At 31.8% G+C, this 15,281-nt stretch overlaps 1 protein-coding gene across 1 annotated transcript; it reads left to right on the top strand.

Moving 5' to 3' along the window:
* Positions 1-5,014: 5,014 nt before the first annotated feature.
* On the top strand, positions 5,015-11,639 carry LOC114340796 (uncharacterized). The gene is made up of 3 exons (XM_050663547.1): positions 5,015-5,343; positions 7,505-7,751; positions 11,160-11,639. Exons 1-3 carry the CDS (start codon positions 5,063-5,065, stop codon positions 11,553-11,555), a joined length of 924 nt encoding a protein of 307 aa, XP_050519504.1. The 5' UTR covers positions 5,015-5,062; the 3' UTR covers positions 11,556-11,639.
* Positions 11,640-15,281: the final 3,642 nt, after the last annotated feature.

Genomic DNA, 15,281 nt, shown 5'->3' with positions numbered 1-15,281 from the left:
ACAGCAGCAAATTCTAATATAGAAATTATACAATGGTTCCAAACCAAAATACTAAGAATGATTAGAAGAGCGGCGTATTAATGGATATATTCACCACATGTCAATGTAGACAAAAGTTTAACCGACACAAATAAACCTTCCTTAATGATTACTTTGTAAAAAATGCATATTATAATAAATTGGGACGTATACACATTTTTTCGTATTGATTTTTTTAGGTATTGTTATGATTATTTCATTCATAGTGATTCTGATCAATAGAAACCTACAAGAATATAAATTACAGCGATTATTTCATTCATAGGAGATTCTGACCAATATAAAGCTACATAAATCTAAACTAAATCGATAATTTTTGATAATTTCCCGTCGTCAAGTATATTACGTCAGATACCCTCCGTTGCTACGAAAAAATACATTCAGTGGCATTAATGACAATTAATGTTTTAAAAATTATAAAAGTGATGACTTTCAACCGTCAAATTATTATTTATAACAACTGTGTGTTTAATTGTACTAATTTGTACTTACATAAATAAATTACAATAAAATTTTGGTGTTGAACAGTTTTATTCATGAAATAATCGCAACAAATTGCACTAGATCTCTAAAATTAATATAGAATTTTAGAGCTCTTGTGCAATTACTACTGATTATTTCATTCATAAATATTCTGACTACGCAAAAGTACATTCAGTGACATTAATGACAATAATTAATGTTTTACAACTTCTCACAGAAAACAACAAGAAACAGATTTAGCGAATATTCAGGCGAAGATATCAATAACATATTAGTTAAAATGATTTAAAAAACCCGTTTTATTCACGAAATAATCTTACAGAATTACTCTCGAGCTCGAATTATCTATTTGTTTCGCCCTTCTGACACTTTGACATAATTTCACTCCCCTTCAGGTCGTGAAATTAAAACTGTCAAAGTGTCACTCGGGATACAAATAGATAATTTTAGAGCTGTCGTATAATTACTATTGATAATTTTTGATAATTTTTCGTCGTCAAGTATTGTACGACAGATGCCCTTCGTATCTACGTAAAAATACATTCAGTAACATTAATGACAATTAACATTTTACAACTTGGCACATAGAACAACAAGAAAAAGGTTTAGCAAATATTCAGGTTAAGATATCAATAAGATATTAGTAAAAATGATTTAAATCACTGTTTTATTCATGAAATAATCTAACCGAATTACTCTCGAGCTCGAATTACCGATTTGTTTTGCCCTCGTGACACTTTGACATAATTGTGAAAAAATAAAACTGTCAAGGTGTCACTCGGGATACAAATCGATAATTTTAGAGCTTTCTTGTAATTACTACTGAAAATTAATCTAAGCTATTATTGGAGTATCTACCTATTTTATTCATGTTGGTTGTTACACCAGGGAAATAAGGCAAAAATATACCATGTTCGGGACACTTGAGCAGCCAGGTTGCAAATAGGTTTTTTGAGTACTATATACCTAATACATTATAAATACAAAAATCCCCGTCACACTTTCAACGAGAAATTGAGTTATTAACAAATAAGGGTCAAAAATGTGAGTATTTTCGTTTAAATCGCCACAGGTAAAAGTAGGGTAATTAAACGTCTTATTTATAATATTTTTCTTTTAGTAGATGAGCAAAGGTTTAAAATAGCGTTTTTTGAATTTTGGTCCGATTATTTGTTGCTTCGAATATTGCAAAATAAAACTAAAATTTCGAAATTAAAAAATTTGCTATAACTTTTGCGAAAATGTATTTTGGACTTTTATATTCCATGAAAAGTTGCTTTTTTTTCGCAATGTTATTGTTCAGAAAATAATAATGACACAGCAATTCTGTGAAAACAACATGAAAGAAGAATATTAATATTTTTAACGTATATAAACAAATAACTAAAAAGTCATTTTTGTCTTAAAAACAGTTAAAATAACTTTGCTAATATTTACTGTAGGCTAAAACTAAAATGGAATTTGAAAAACTGGTATTTTTGTACGAACTTTTAAAGAAAAACTTTTCGCCTATGTTAATTACGGTCAAAGTTAGCCACTTTTATTATTTAATTGACAGCTACTTTGTTTATAACAACTAAGCAACCTAACTAAAGCCATTTTGAAGTTAAATATATATAGGTTATGTGTAAAAGTTTGAGTAAATTTTGAACCTCAACAGAGTGGTTAATAAAGCATTAAAAATTGCGTCCGAACGGAATTAATTCGTGGTCGGTGAAGAGGAATTACTAAAATACGTGCACTAAAAAAATGAAACTGATTCTGCAAACATATGCTGCGATTAATATCGGTGGAACTTGTTGATGGATTTTGATCATAATTTTTCTAATTTGTATGTACTCGTAGTCTTATAGAGTACGTTATGTACACACAACCCCACCTAACATTAAAAAATGTTAGAGGGAACTCCCCTTATCACTCAGGGGTATGAAAAATAGATTACGACCGATTCTAAGACCTACCGAATATACATATAAATATAATTTCATAAAAATCAGTCAAGCGGTCTCGGAGGAGTGTGGAAACTAACACTGTGACAGGAGAATTTTATAGATGTAAATATATATATGGCTATTAACAAATAGGGATTGGTTATAGAAGAGTAAAAATTAAGAGTTGTATGTATTTTTTAATTCTACATTATATAAAATTAAGGTAGATAATTTCGTCCAAAAAAATAAAAACAAATGTCAGGGGGGCAACCCCCTTATAACATATGGGTATAAAAAATAGATTAAAACCTCTTCAACGTCCTACAGGATAAACGTGTAAAATTTTATAAAAATCGGCCAAGCCGTTTCGGAATAGCATGGTAACTAACACTGTTACAGGAGAATTTGATATAATATGTATATAGAAGGCACAGGCACAGCGAACTAAATAATAAAAGTGGCTAACTTTGAACCTAAATAACCTAGGCAAAAAGTTTTTTCTCTGAAAATTCGTATAAAAATACCAGCTTTTGAAATCCTAAAGTAGATTTACTCTATAGTCAATATTAACAAAGTTATTCAAATTGTTTAGAAGCCAAAAATGACTCTATTTTACTAACCTTTTTTCGGAGTGATAAAAACGACTTTTTAATGATTTTTTTTCAATACTTTCAAATTTATAACTATTATTCTTGCATGTGGTTTCCACCGAAATACTATGTCGTTATTATTTTCTGAACACTAACATTGCGAAAAAAAAACTCTTTGCGAAAAACAAATTGAATAAAATTTAAACTAATTGACGAAACGTCTTAAAATTTTTTGTGCATTATATGAAATGTTTGACTCAACTTTTCGTGTAGCATGATAGTCTTAAGGCCATTTTTGCAAAAGTTATAGCACATTTTTTATTTTTGAAATTTTATTATTATTTTCCGCTTTCCGAAACAAAAAAGGATCGGACCAAAATTTAAAAAGTGCCATTTTAAGCCTTGGCTCATCTACAAAAAGAAGAATATTATAAATAAGATATTTAATTACCCTATTTTTACCTGTAGCGATTTCAACGAAAAAAACTGCCATTTTTGACCCTTATTAATTTGTTAATAACTAAGTTTCTCGTCCGAATTGTGACGGGCATTTTTGTATTTATAATGTATTAGGTATATAGTAGTGATGTAACGAATGTCATTTTTTGAACATTCGCGAATACGAATGCGAATGCGAATATCTGCTACCGACATTCGCGAATGCGGATGCGAATGCGAATATTCAGTTTTTATTAAATTTGTTTCTATTTTTGTAATGTTTCCTAAATTTGTAATGAAAAGTTAATTGATATTTAGTGTAAATCAATCTGAATCTTAAGCTTTATTACATAATACCAAATAATAAAAAAAAGTGAAGGCTGATAATGTGATTATACAAGGTTAAGTTCTATCTATCTATTGCCCTTCATTTGTCCAAAGTTGAACGTAGGCCTTATTTTTCCACTCTAGTCCCTGTGTATCTTTTTAGGTCATCCGACCATCTCGTCTGTGGTCTGCCCCTTTCTCTTTTGTAGTCCTAAGGTTTTCAGTGAGTCTTCATTCGTCTTTGTCTTCCATCTTCCGTCTCTTTGTGTGCTGTTGTGTCCTGCATATTTCCATTTGAGAGTAGCTGCATGTTTGAGGTTAAGTTACCCTTTCTTAATAAAAAAAGATGAATAGATTTTGATTTTATTAACCTAATATTATTTTAAAATTATTTTTTTCTGGTTTTCATATTCGCAAAACATTCGCACAAATTTTGCGAATGCGGATGCGAATGCGAATATGCAAAAACATGCGAATATTCGCGAATGCGAATGCGAATACGAATATTCGTTACATCACTAATATAGTACCCAAAAAATCCATTTGCAACCTGGCTGCACAAGTGTCCCGACAAAAACCTTATTTCTCTGGACTATGTTGTCACATTGTTGGAGATCAAGTGAGTCTTTTTTATTATGTCTTTGTGTATAAATTTGTTCCTAATATTTCCAAAAAGTTTACGTAAAAGACGTGCGGCTTAAATTTAATTTTGTTTATACCAGCTGGTACTTCCGCTTCGAGAGTAGCAGTGTATCGTTATTTTTATTTTGTATGATAGTGGCACTCCCATTATCTTTAAATTTTGCCACTTGGATCGAAATATGTATCACAATAACAAACCTTAGATAAATCTAAATTATGATGCAGGTATAATATGAAAACGCTTTAATTGATGGAGATAATATTTAAATAAAAAAACAAAGTTAATGCGTGCCATTGACCTTGTTATATGATATTGAGAGATCGTGATGGTATTTATCAAAATCGAAAAACACATTTGTCGATAATTGATTTTAAAATTCATTTGTATTCATTATAAAAAAAAAACAAGGAAAAAGCATAGCACTATATCATTTTAACATCTCAATTATTAGGAAGTGATGTAATTTTTAATTTTTTTACATGCAATTTTTTGTGCTACGATTTAAATTATTGTGTCCCACACACTTTTACCTGTAGTATAAAAACTACCAAATTTCAGATCAAAATTATAGTTCTCTTACGTCTACAGTACGACACAGAGCTATTTACAAAATGTACAAATTGGTGGTGTTGTTCGCCGTTTTGGCTGCCGTCTCTGCCAGACCCAGTCATCTTCTTACACCAGTGGTCCACAGCGCAGCAGTGATCGGTTCAGTACCAACCAGCATTAGTGAACACAGCACCTCGATCGTCCATAATCATGCTTTGGTCCATGCTGCCCCAGTTGTACACTCTGCTCCACTGATCCACACCGTTCACGCTGCTCCAGTTTTCCAAGCTTACTCTTCTCCAGTTGTTGTTGCTTCTCCCTACTTATCTGCTGGACATTTATGGTAAACACCAAGCGGCTCTGTAGCCTAGAGGCTGTGTTAATATAAGATGTATTTTCATGTGTTCAATAATTAGTATCTAAATATAAACCATTAAAAAAGAGTTTTACCTATTTTTATTTTTACTTATTTTTATTTTCTTCTAATCGATTTCACTTTTTTAGTCTATTTTTAACAAAAATATTGGCTAAGCATAAACAGAAAATGCTACTGTGATTAAAATATAATAAATATATAAATAGTTATTTATGATATAAGTGTTAAAAGTACACAATGTGAAAGTTTGTAGAATAAGCGAAGCGAGTTCTGCAATTTACATGAGTGCCTTAAAAATGTACTTTTTAACACGCATATCATACAATATTTTTTCTACAAACGTAATTACAGCACAATATCTACAAAAACTTTTACTTGAACTTGACTGACATTCCATTTTTATATTTTTGGAATTTTTCCATTTATAAAAATGGAATGTCAGTCAAGTTCAAGTAAAAGTTTTTGTAGATATTGTCCTGTAATTACGTTTGTAGAAAAAATATTGTATGATATGCGTGTTAGAAAGGACATTTTTAAGGCGCTCATGTGAATTGCAGAACTCGCTTCGCTCATTCTGCAAACTTTCATATGCGTGCCTTAAACGTGTAATTTTAACATTTATATCATAATGTTGTTCTGAAGCTATTTCCTTGTGGCATTTTTATGATCAACTATTTAGATGGGAAATAAGCCACAATTAAATTGAAAAAATAATTTCATTAACTTAATAAATAATTTTATTAACTTAAATACTTACGATGTCGGGATAGTATCACGAGGTTTTTTCCTGGTTTTGCCTCGTGATTTACTATGGAATCTCTAACGAGAGAATTTTACTGTCATCGTTGCATTTGGTTGTCTTTTTAAAGACAGATCAAATGCTATAATTTTTTTGTGACGGATATTCTTGAGTTGGGATTGATTTCATGTAATCGAATAAACTGTCTTTTGGTAAAGTCGTCCCAGGAACGCAACTCATAAATATTGGCGATATCATTTTAAAGTCTTCTACTTTAAAATATATAGTATACGTCTGAGTTGCCAATATAAATGAGTCAGATTAAATAAATTATTAGAAGATTTTTTTTAATTAGCAACAATATTTTTGTTTATTTTAGTAGTATTTTGCATTTTGACAACGAAACCCGATTTGAGCTTCGAAACGTTAATAAAATTATTTTTTCAATTTAATTGTGGCTTATTTCCCATGTAGATAGTTAATCACTTATATCATAAATAATAATAGGCCAAAAATCTTATTTAAAGTTTTTAATATACGCAACCGCCTGTTTTTTTAATACTTTACGATTTAAAATTTGGGAGACATTCGTCCGTCTTTTTTGGGTCCGTCTTGAAATATCCGGAATTTTATATTTTTCCTAATTTTAATAGATTTCCTTTCTCTAACATTTTAAGACAAAAGTAATGCATCAAGTAGGTTGTGCCGATAGTAGGTTATGGACAAAATCGCATGACAACACCATCTGTCAAATATTGTTGTTTTTAAACGGACTTAAGGTTTGTGAAATAATGTCGCAAGTAGAAAAAAGAAAAGTGGTGGAATATTTGTAGAGAAAGGGTATCCGAACCGTTAAAAAATTAGTGCAATTGACTGAACTCGGAAAAATGCAGTGTATGAGACAATAAAGAGGATAAAAAATGACATAGATATGAGACATAGAATAATTTCGGGTAAACCGCGTAAGATTCGCGGAAACAATTTAAATGCTTTAGTGGCTTTGGACGACAAAATCCGCGCCTAGGGTTTCGAAAATTAGCGAACAGATTTGGAAATCAACGAAGAATAAAAGTGTGCCCAGAAACTGTCCGCATGTCACTAAAAAAGCAAGGCTACCTATCAAGGAAACCAAAAAAAAATCCCTACAGTGACACCTCTGCAAAGGCAACGAAGAATAGATTTTTGTCAACGTTTTCGAGAAGATAACTTTAATAATGTCTTTATATCTAATGAAAGTTGTTTCCAGCTTGGTGCAAATCATCTAAAAGTCCTATCAAGAGAAAATTTTCCCGTTCAAATTTCCAAATTTCCCATTAAAATAATGGTTTGGGGAGCAATATCTCAGCGTGTTGCTACACCTCTCTGTCTAGTTAATGGTACTAATGATAGTGCGAAATATTGTGACCTCCTAAATGGTTTTCTTCTTGAAACGGCTCATGTTTTATATCCAGAGGGGTGGCGTTTTCAGCAAGACAATGCAAGATGCCATACTTGTGCTTATACTCAAGCTTGGATACAAGAACACGAATTGGCAACAATTCTGTGGCCAGCAGCATCTCCAGATTTTAGCCCCATTGAAAACATATGGGGACTGATGAAGACTGAAGTAGAACAAGCAGCGCCACGAGATAAAAAGGTTTGATTCGGTCAGTTTTACAGGCCTGGAGCACCATTACCGAAAATTATGGCCTTGATCTACTTTCGGGTATACCTGGACGTTTAGTTAAATGTTTAGATTTAAATGGAGGTTGTATAAGTAAATGAGATGAATTATTTGTTGAAATTTTATATTTCAAGTGATAAAAATAAATACCGTAAAATTATAATTCTGCTTTCTCTTTTCCGGATACTTTCTAGACGGACTATACTAATATCATTGCGTTAGGAAAACGGTAACTAATGAAGTCTTACCTTCATTTCGTCCTTCTCAAATCAAATAAAGATTTAGACATTATATGAGTGACCTATTTTATAGAAAATATACTATCAGTACATGACCATCAGCTGTTTTTCTTTAATATGTCTTATTCCTATTCTTTTTTTAATTATGATTTTCCTGTGCAACCTACTCAGAGATTGTTCGACACCTATTCCCATAGAAGTCTTCTTTGTTTTCCTTTGTTGTGTGAAGTTTAAGTAGTCTATTCTTCATTACTTCGGTATTTTTCTATTAAATTTAAATAATTAAATATTCTGTTTTATTTCTTGTATTACCGCCGAAGTGGCATGTTTTAGCAGTTGTCTCCAGGCTCAATTGCTCTATTATTTTCATCCTTTTTAGCGCATTTTTTTGCGTTTCCAGATATATCTGCGACTTCTGTCTTTTATTTTCCCTAAGTTGTAGCAGCATCTATATGTCTCTTTCCTGCAATAACTCCCATTCTAGTAAGTAATATTTTCCCATTCGTCGATTTGTGTGTGTAATTAAGGACCAGATTTTGTCACACGGGGGCTTTTGGGGTCGCTGAATATGAATTCGCCATCAGCACCGACCCTCGGGGTACCTAGGGCACAGTGTCACTGCTAAGGCACATCATCTTCTAGAGTTTAGAGGGTTTTCGGCATTAAATTGATGCAAAAAGATTACTCAGGGAGTCTTGGGATGTGCTGAAGATGAATACACCTTCAGAACGGATACCTGGTGTCTAGGGTCACGCCATCTTCGAACTTTCGATGGATTTCGGCACTGAATGCATCCAAATAGATTACTAGGCGGTTTTTGAGGTCACTTAGTACGAATACGCCATCATAAACGGACCCGGACCACCTGGTGCCCGAGGTCACTGCTAAGGTATGTTACCTTATAGAGTTTAAAGGGTGTTTGTGCATCAGGGGTCGGTTCTAATATCGTATTCTTATTAAGCGGCCCCAAAAAACCTCGAGTAATATGTTTGCATTAATTTGCCGAGAACCCACGAAACTCCAGATCATGTGCCTTAGCAGTGAACCTGGGCACCATGTGCTCCGGTGTTCGGTTCTGATAGCGTCAGCGACCAAAAACCATCAAGTGACAAAACCTGGCCCTCAATACAATTATTTGGATATTTTTATGCACCTTTGGATGCATTCTTTGCACTTTTAAAATGCAAGTATGCATTTCCATCCATTTTTCTATTGTAGATTTTTTTCTGACATCATCTTGAACACAATTCAAAAAGTTACAAGTTTCCATGTGCAGTATTTAAAAATCCTAAATCCCCTGGTCTAGATAGAGAAGACTAATCATCTACGTATTTTGTTTTTAGTATTTTTTTGTATCTAATAATTAAATTTCTGAAAATTTCTATTGTTCTTTTTTTTTTAATTTTATTTTTCAACAGGATTTTTTTAATGCCGAAATTCTAGTTGTCTAAGATTATGGAATAAAACATTATAATGGTAAAATTAATACAACTAAAATTAACATTAAAACGGGATTAGTTGTGTGTCTACTTGTGTAAAATAGTAACTTTATGAACAAGCAGAATGCACTAAGTCGTTCATTATTTATTAAAAAAAATAATTACTAATTAACCAAAAACAATAACTGTTGTTGTAATATATCACATTCTTTAAAATACCATTACTATTTCTATACAAGTAATAGAATTAAACTAAAAGTAATACTTTTTTGTAATTTTGATTTATATTTAAAAATTTTACTAAAACTTGATTTTCTCAAAACAGTGATTTTTGACTTAGTGCAATCTGCTCGTATACCCTCCTATATCAAGCAAACTTATGGAAAAATTAGAAAGTGGGGTCTGGTCATCATCATCATTAGTAGCTTGACACCCCTTTTTTGGGTCCTGGCTTGTTCTAGGATTTTCCGCCATTCTGTTCTGTTCCTTGCTTGGTTTTTCCTTTTTAGATCTTAAGTGGAGTCTAGTGGTCAACATAAAAAACACAGTACCTATGTATAAGAAAAGAAAAAGCTACGGAAAAACTGGAACTAAATGAAAGTTCCAAGCGAACATATACTTAGGAATTAACTGGTACAGGATGAAATGAAAAAAATATAGGAAAATATAAGTGATAGCGCTACTACATTAAAAATCAATATAAAAGAAACATATATGGGACAAAACGATATTTGGACACAGCAATGTGAGTACAAAATAATATAATATAAGACGGAGAAAAACACTAACTAGTATCATATGGATGTCAGATGAATTTAAAAAGCAGAATCGTCAACATGCTACTGAAATTAATGTCATAGAAAATGGGTTAAATCCGAAATAAATCTTAAGACAGTTACGAAAGCTAATAATTAGCTGATCATAAAAAAACCTGAAAAAATACTGACAGATGTGATAATGATAACGACTGCGACTGGAATATTACCGACAGAACCTTTTAGAAGAATATAGAAAGGAGTTGCTTCCTAATTCGGTGTCATTATTTCGATAAAGAATAAGTCTTACCGGTTTAGTCATTTTTTTGGTTTCCAATATTTTGTTGGTTATTTTTATATCTCTGCTTGAAAAAATGCTTTTAACTATATCGTTATTTTTTTTTAATTCAAATATCCCAAAAAATCCTAAAAATGTTTAACACAACCTGCTAGACCAATTTTAAACCCATTTTAATCCCATTTTTAAACTCAAGCTTTATAAATTTTAAAAACAACATAACATTTTAATGTATTTAATACATTAAATATGTACGTAAATGTGTACTGTGTCTCATTACTTTTAAGATTAAATGTAAAAAAAATATTAAGAAATACCAGTTTCCAATTTTTTAATCAGCCTACCCTTGTAACTATCTTGTAACCGTCACAGATTCTTAACAAATTGGTCAGAAATGCGATAAAACTTGTTAGCTTGTACATGTAGGAAATAAATAATGCACAATTGCATTCGGGACCGAAAAACGCCTTTTTCCGAACCAGTTACAATGCCGTGCGACCTTCTCAAACACGTAGATGGATGCCAACGAACCCAACCTTGCTTCAAGGCCCTTGTCTTAAATTGTAACAAGGAAATTTCAACGTCATGATCTGAATTATCGTATTTTTAAAATGATATAAAAAGCGATGGGCACCTCGTAATTGTATCAGTTTTCTTCAGTTAGTCTCAAACCTCGCAACACAGACCTACTTGTCAAAATGTTCAAATTGGTGGTGTTGTTCGCTCTCGTAGCCATTACCGTAGCTAAGCCAAGTGGTTTGCTGCTTTCGAGCCCTCTGGTAGAAACCTACAGTGCACCATTAGTAGCCGCTGTTCCCGCTGCTGTTAGCTCCACCTACAGGAAGGACATCATCAGCAAACCAGTCGTTGCTGCCTATTCAGCTCCTGCCATCTATGCCGAACCCCTTGTAGAGAAATACATCGCTCCAGTCGCTCTTCCTGCTGCCGTTAGCCACAGCTACAGAAGTGATCTCGTCAGCAGTCCTGTAGTTGCCGCCTACGCTGCACACTATCCTGCTTTGGCCTACTCCGCTCAAGTTTGGTGAAGAGAGGACTGAGAAACTGGTGATAATTTTGGATTTTTTGTTTGGTTTTGATTTAAAATTCAAAATAAAATTTAGTTCTAAGTAGTTTTTTCGTTTTATTTATAATTATTATTTCTATCTCCAATCTCAACCCTCTAGGAAAGGACAGGATATTGCAGGTATTTAGTTCAGTTATATATTTAGTTTATTTTTTCTATTATATTATGGTTGTATTTCATCTTTATTTTTTGTCTAAATGAGTTATTTTATTTTCATTTGATATTGTATTTGTTACACTGGCTCTTTATTACGCACGTTTACTTTATCTATTGAACCATATTACCAATATTTTTTTTTCTTCTTTCTATTTTCTTTTTTTGTTCTTCAGTTAGGTGTCTTCATTCTGTTGATATCTTCTCTGGCCCGGACTTCCCATCTGTATTTTGGTCTACTTCTAGATTTAGTATTTGTAGGTTTTCACTTTAATATATTCTTTATTAATGTTCCTTCTTCTCGTCTTAGTACATTCCCCAGTTATTTCAACCTTTTAATATTTACATATCTGAATATATCTTCTCCAATTATCTCGTTATCTAATCGGTGGGCATCTTCTGCTTTTATAAGCCTATTAACATTGTTATGAAGCTATTTCCTTGTGGCATCTTATACAGGGTGTCCCGAAAAGATTGGTCATAAATTATACCACACATTCTGGGGTCAAAAATAATTCGATTGAACCTACATTACCTTTGTACAAATGTGCTCATAAAAAAAGTTACAGCCCTTTGAAATTACAAAATGAAAATAGATTTTTTTCAATATATCGAAAACTATTAGAGATTTTTTATTGAAAATGGACATGTATTATTACTATGGCAAAACAAAATTATAGTGAAATTTGTAATTTATGGGGATTTTGTTCCCTTAAACCCCCCAAACTTTTGTGTACATTCCAATTAATTCATTATTGTGGTACCATTAGTTAAACATAACGTTTCTAAAACTTTTTTGCCTCTTAGTATTTTTTCGATAAGCCAGTTTTTATCGAGATGTGGCTTCTTTTTCAATATATTTCCGTAACAATTTTATGGGGGGTTTTGTTCCTTTAAACCCCCCAAATGTTTGTGTACGTTCCAATTAAACTATTATTGTGGTACTATTAGTTAAAAAAATGTTTTTAAAACTTTTGCATCTTGGTCTTTTTTTCATAAGTCACCTTTTATCGAGATGTAGCTTCTTTTTCAAAATATACCTAAAAATGTAAATTATAAATAAATTTTCAGATTATTAACAGATCTCTATAATAATCGTACTTAACCATATACAAATAATGTGATGGATTCGACAAATATTCAAAATATCTCGATAAACACTGGCTTATCGAAAAAGTACTACAAGTTTTACTTTATTTTTTTTAAGATGTTGCTGCCATAAAAATTCCACATATTTATTTTCAATAAAAATTCTCTGTGAGTTTTCGATATATGAAAAAAAATCGATTTTCATTTTGTAACTTCAAAGGACTGTAACTTTTTTGTGTGCACTATTGTACAGGGTGTTAGTAAATAAATATGAAAAATTTTAAGGGCTAATTCTACATGAAAAATTAATACCAGTTTACTCTATAAACATATGTACGCAAATGCGTAGTTTCGGAGATACGGGGTGTTGAAATTATTATTTCAAACTGGCAATTTGTTTATTGCTCTAAGACCAGTTGAGTTATTAAAATGAAATTTGGTGAGTTTTAGGAGGAAGTTATTACGAATTTTTTGACGTACAATGTAGAATTTTGTATCTATCATTGGCGCGCCTACGGGCAATGGTCTGAATTTTTTTAAAGAAAAAAATAGTACGCCACTGAGATATTTCGAATTAAAAATTATTTTTAAATTTCGCGTCTAATTTATGATGAAAAACCTTTCTTACCTTTTTTTCATATGATGCACCGTTTTTATGCAGAAAAATAAAACATCTTGGCGCGTATTTTTCATTTCTTAATGCATCATCAAGAGCTATCCAATATAATAATACTAAACTAGAACAATAACAGAAAATATTACTAATAAGATTTCAACTAGGTGCAGAGCTGCAAGAAATGTTTAAAATGATCTCCTTTACAGATAACAAAAGAATTTTATATTCATCATTGGCGCGCGTACGGGTAATGGTCTGAATTTTTTGAAGAAAAAAATAGTACGCCACTGAGATATGTCAAACTAAAAATAATTTTTAAATTCCTCGTTCAATTTACGATAAAAAATCTTTCTTACTTTTTTTTCGTACGAGGCGCCGTTTTTATACAAAAAAATAAAACATCTTAACGCTTACCAAGTATTTGAGGTAGTTTCCATATGCATAGAAACTTAGTTCAAATACTTAAACGTTAAGATGTTTAATTTTTTGCATAAGAACGGCGCCGCATATGAAAAAAAGGCAAGAAAGATTTTTTGTCGTCAATTGAACGAGGAATTCAAAAATGATTTTTAGTTTGACATATCTTAGTGGCGTACTATTTTTTTCTTCAAAAAATTTAGACCATTACCCGTACGCGCGCCAATGATGAAAATAAATTTCTTCTGTTACCTGTAAAGGAGATCATTTTAAACATTTCTTGCAGCTTTGCACCTAGTTGAAATGGTATTAGTAATATTTTCTGTTATTGTTCTAGTTTAGTATTATTATATTGGATAGTCCTTGATGATGTATTAAGAAATGAAAAATATGCGCCAAGATGTTTTATTTTTCTGCATAAAAACGGTGCATTATATGAAAAAAAGGCAAGAAAGGTTTTTTATCATAACTTAGACGTGGAATTTAAAAATAATTTCTAATTCGAAATATCTCGGTGGCATACAATTTTTCTCTTTAAAATAATTCAGACCATTGCCCGTAGGCGCGCCAATGATGAATACAAAATTCTTAATTGTATGTCATAAAATTCGTAATAACTACCTCTTAAAATTCACCAAATTTCATTTTCATAGCCCAACTGGTCTTAGAGCAATAAATAAATTGGCAGTTTGAAATAAAAATTTCAACACCCCGTATCTCCGAAACTAAGCATTTGCGGACATATGTTTATAGAGCAAACTGGCATTAATTTTCCATGTAGAATTAGCCCTTAAAATTTTTCATACTTACTTACTAACACCCTGTATATAGGTATGTGAGGTTATGAACGAGGTGACAAACTGCTTCAATTCTGTCAGGAGAATAACATGTACCTAATACATTCTTCAACTTACCTAAGAAAAGACTGTATACGTGGAAATCACCCCAGGACAATGGCCAAAGAATAATTCGAAACCAGATTGAATTTTTACTGATAAACGAACGATACAGAAACTCCTTAAAATCTGTTAAGGCTTACCCAGGCGCAGATGTCTATTCAGACCATAACCCTTTAATAGCACAAATGAGTATTAAACTAAAAAGATTGGAGCAGAAAAGAAGAGCAAACCAGATAGACGTCAGTCATTTATGTAACCTGAGGTAAAGGAGGAACTGCAAAGATGTATTAAGTAATAATAATTTGAAAATACTTCATGAAAAAGAAACATCTCAGCCAACGAACAACATAGATAAAAAATGGCAACACGTAAAAATGGCGATAACAAGTCCTGCGAAGAAAATTCTGACTAAAGGAAAACTAAAAATAAAGCAAAGGTGGATGACTGATAAAATCCTTCTTCTCATGGACAATCGGAGAATAATGAAAGGAAAAAACGAACAGAGGTATAAACA

The sequence above is a fragment of the Diabrotica virgifera genome, chromosome 1, assembly GCF_917563875.1.
Source record: "Diabrotica virgifera virgifera chromosome 1, PGI_DIABVI_V3a".
In the NCBI taxonomy this organism is placed as follows: Eukaryota; Metazoa; Arthropoda; class Insecta; order Coleoptera; family Chrysomelidae; genus Diabrotica; species Diabrotica virgifera.
The sequence above is the reverse complement of the archived record's forward strand: the minus strand, read 5'-3'. Positions and strand labels throughout refer to the sequence as shown.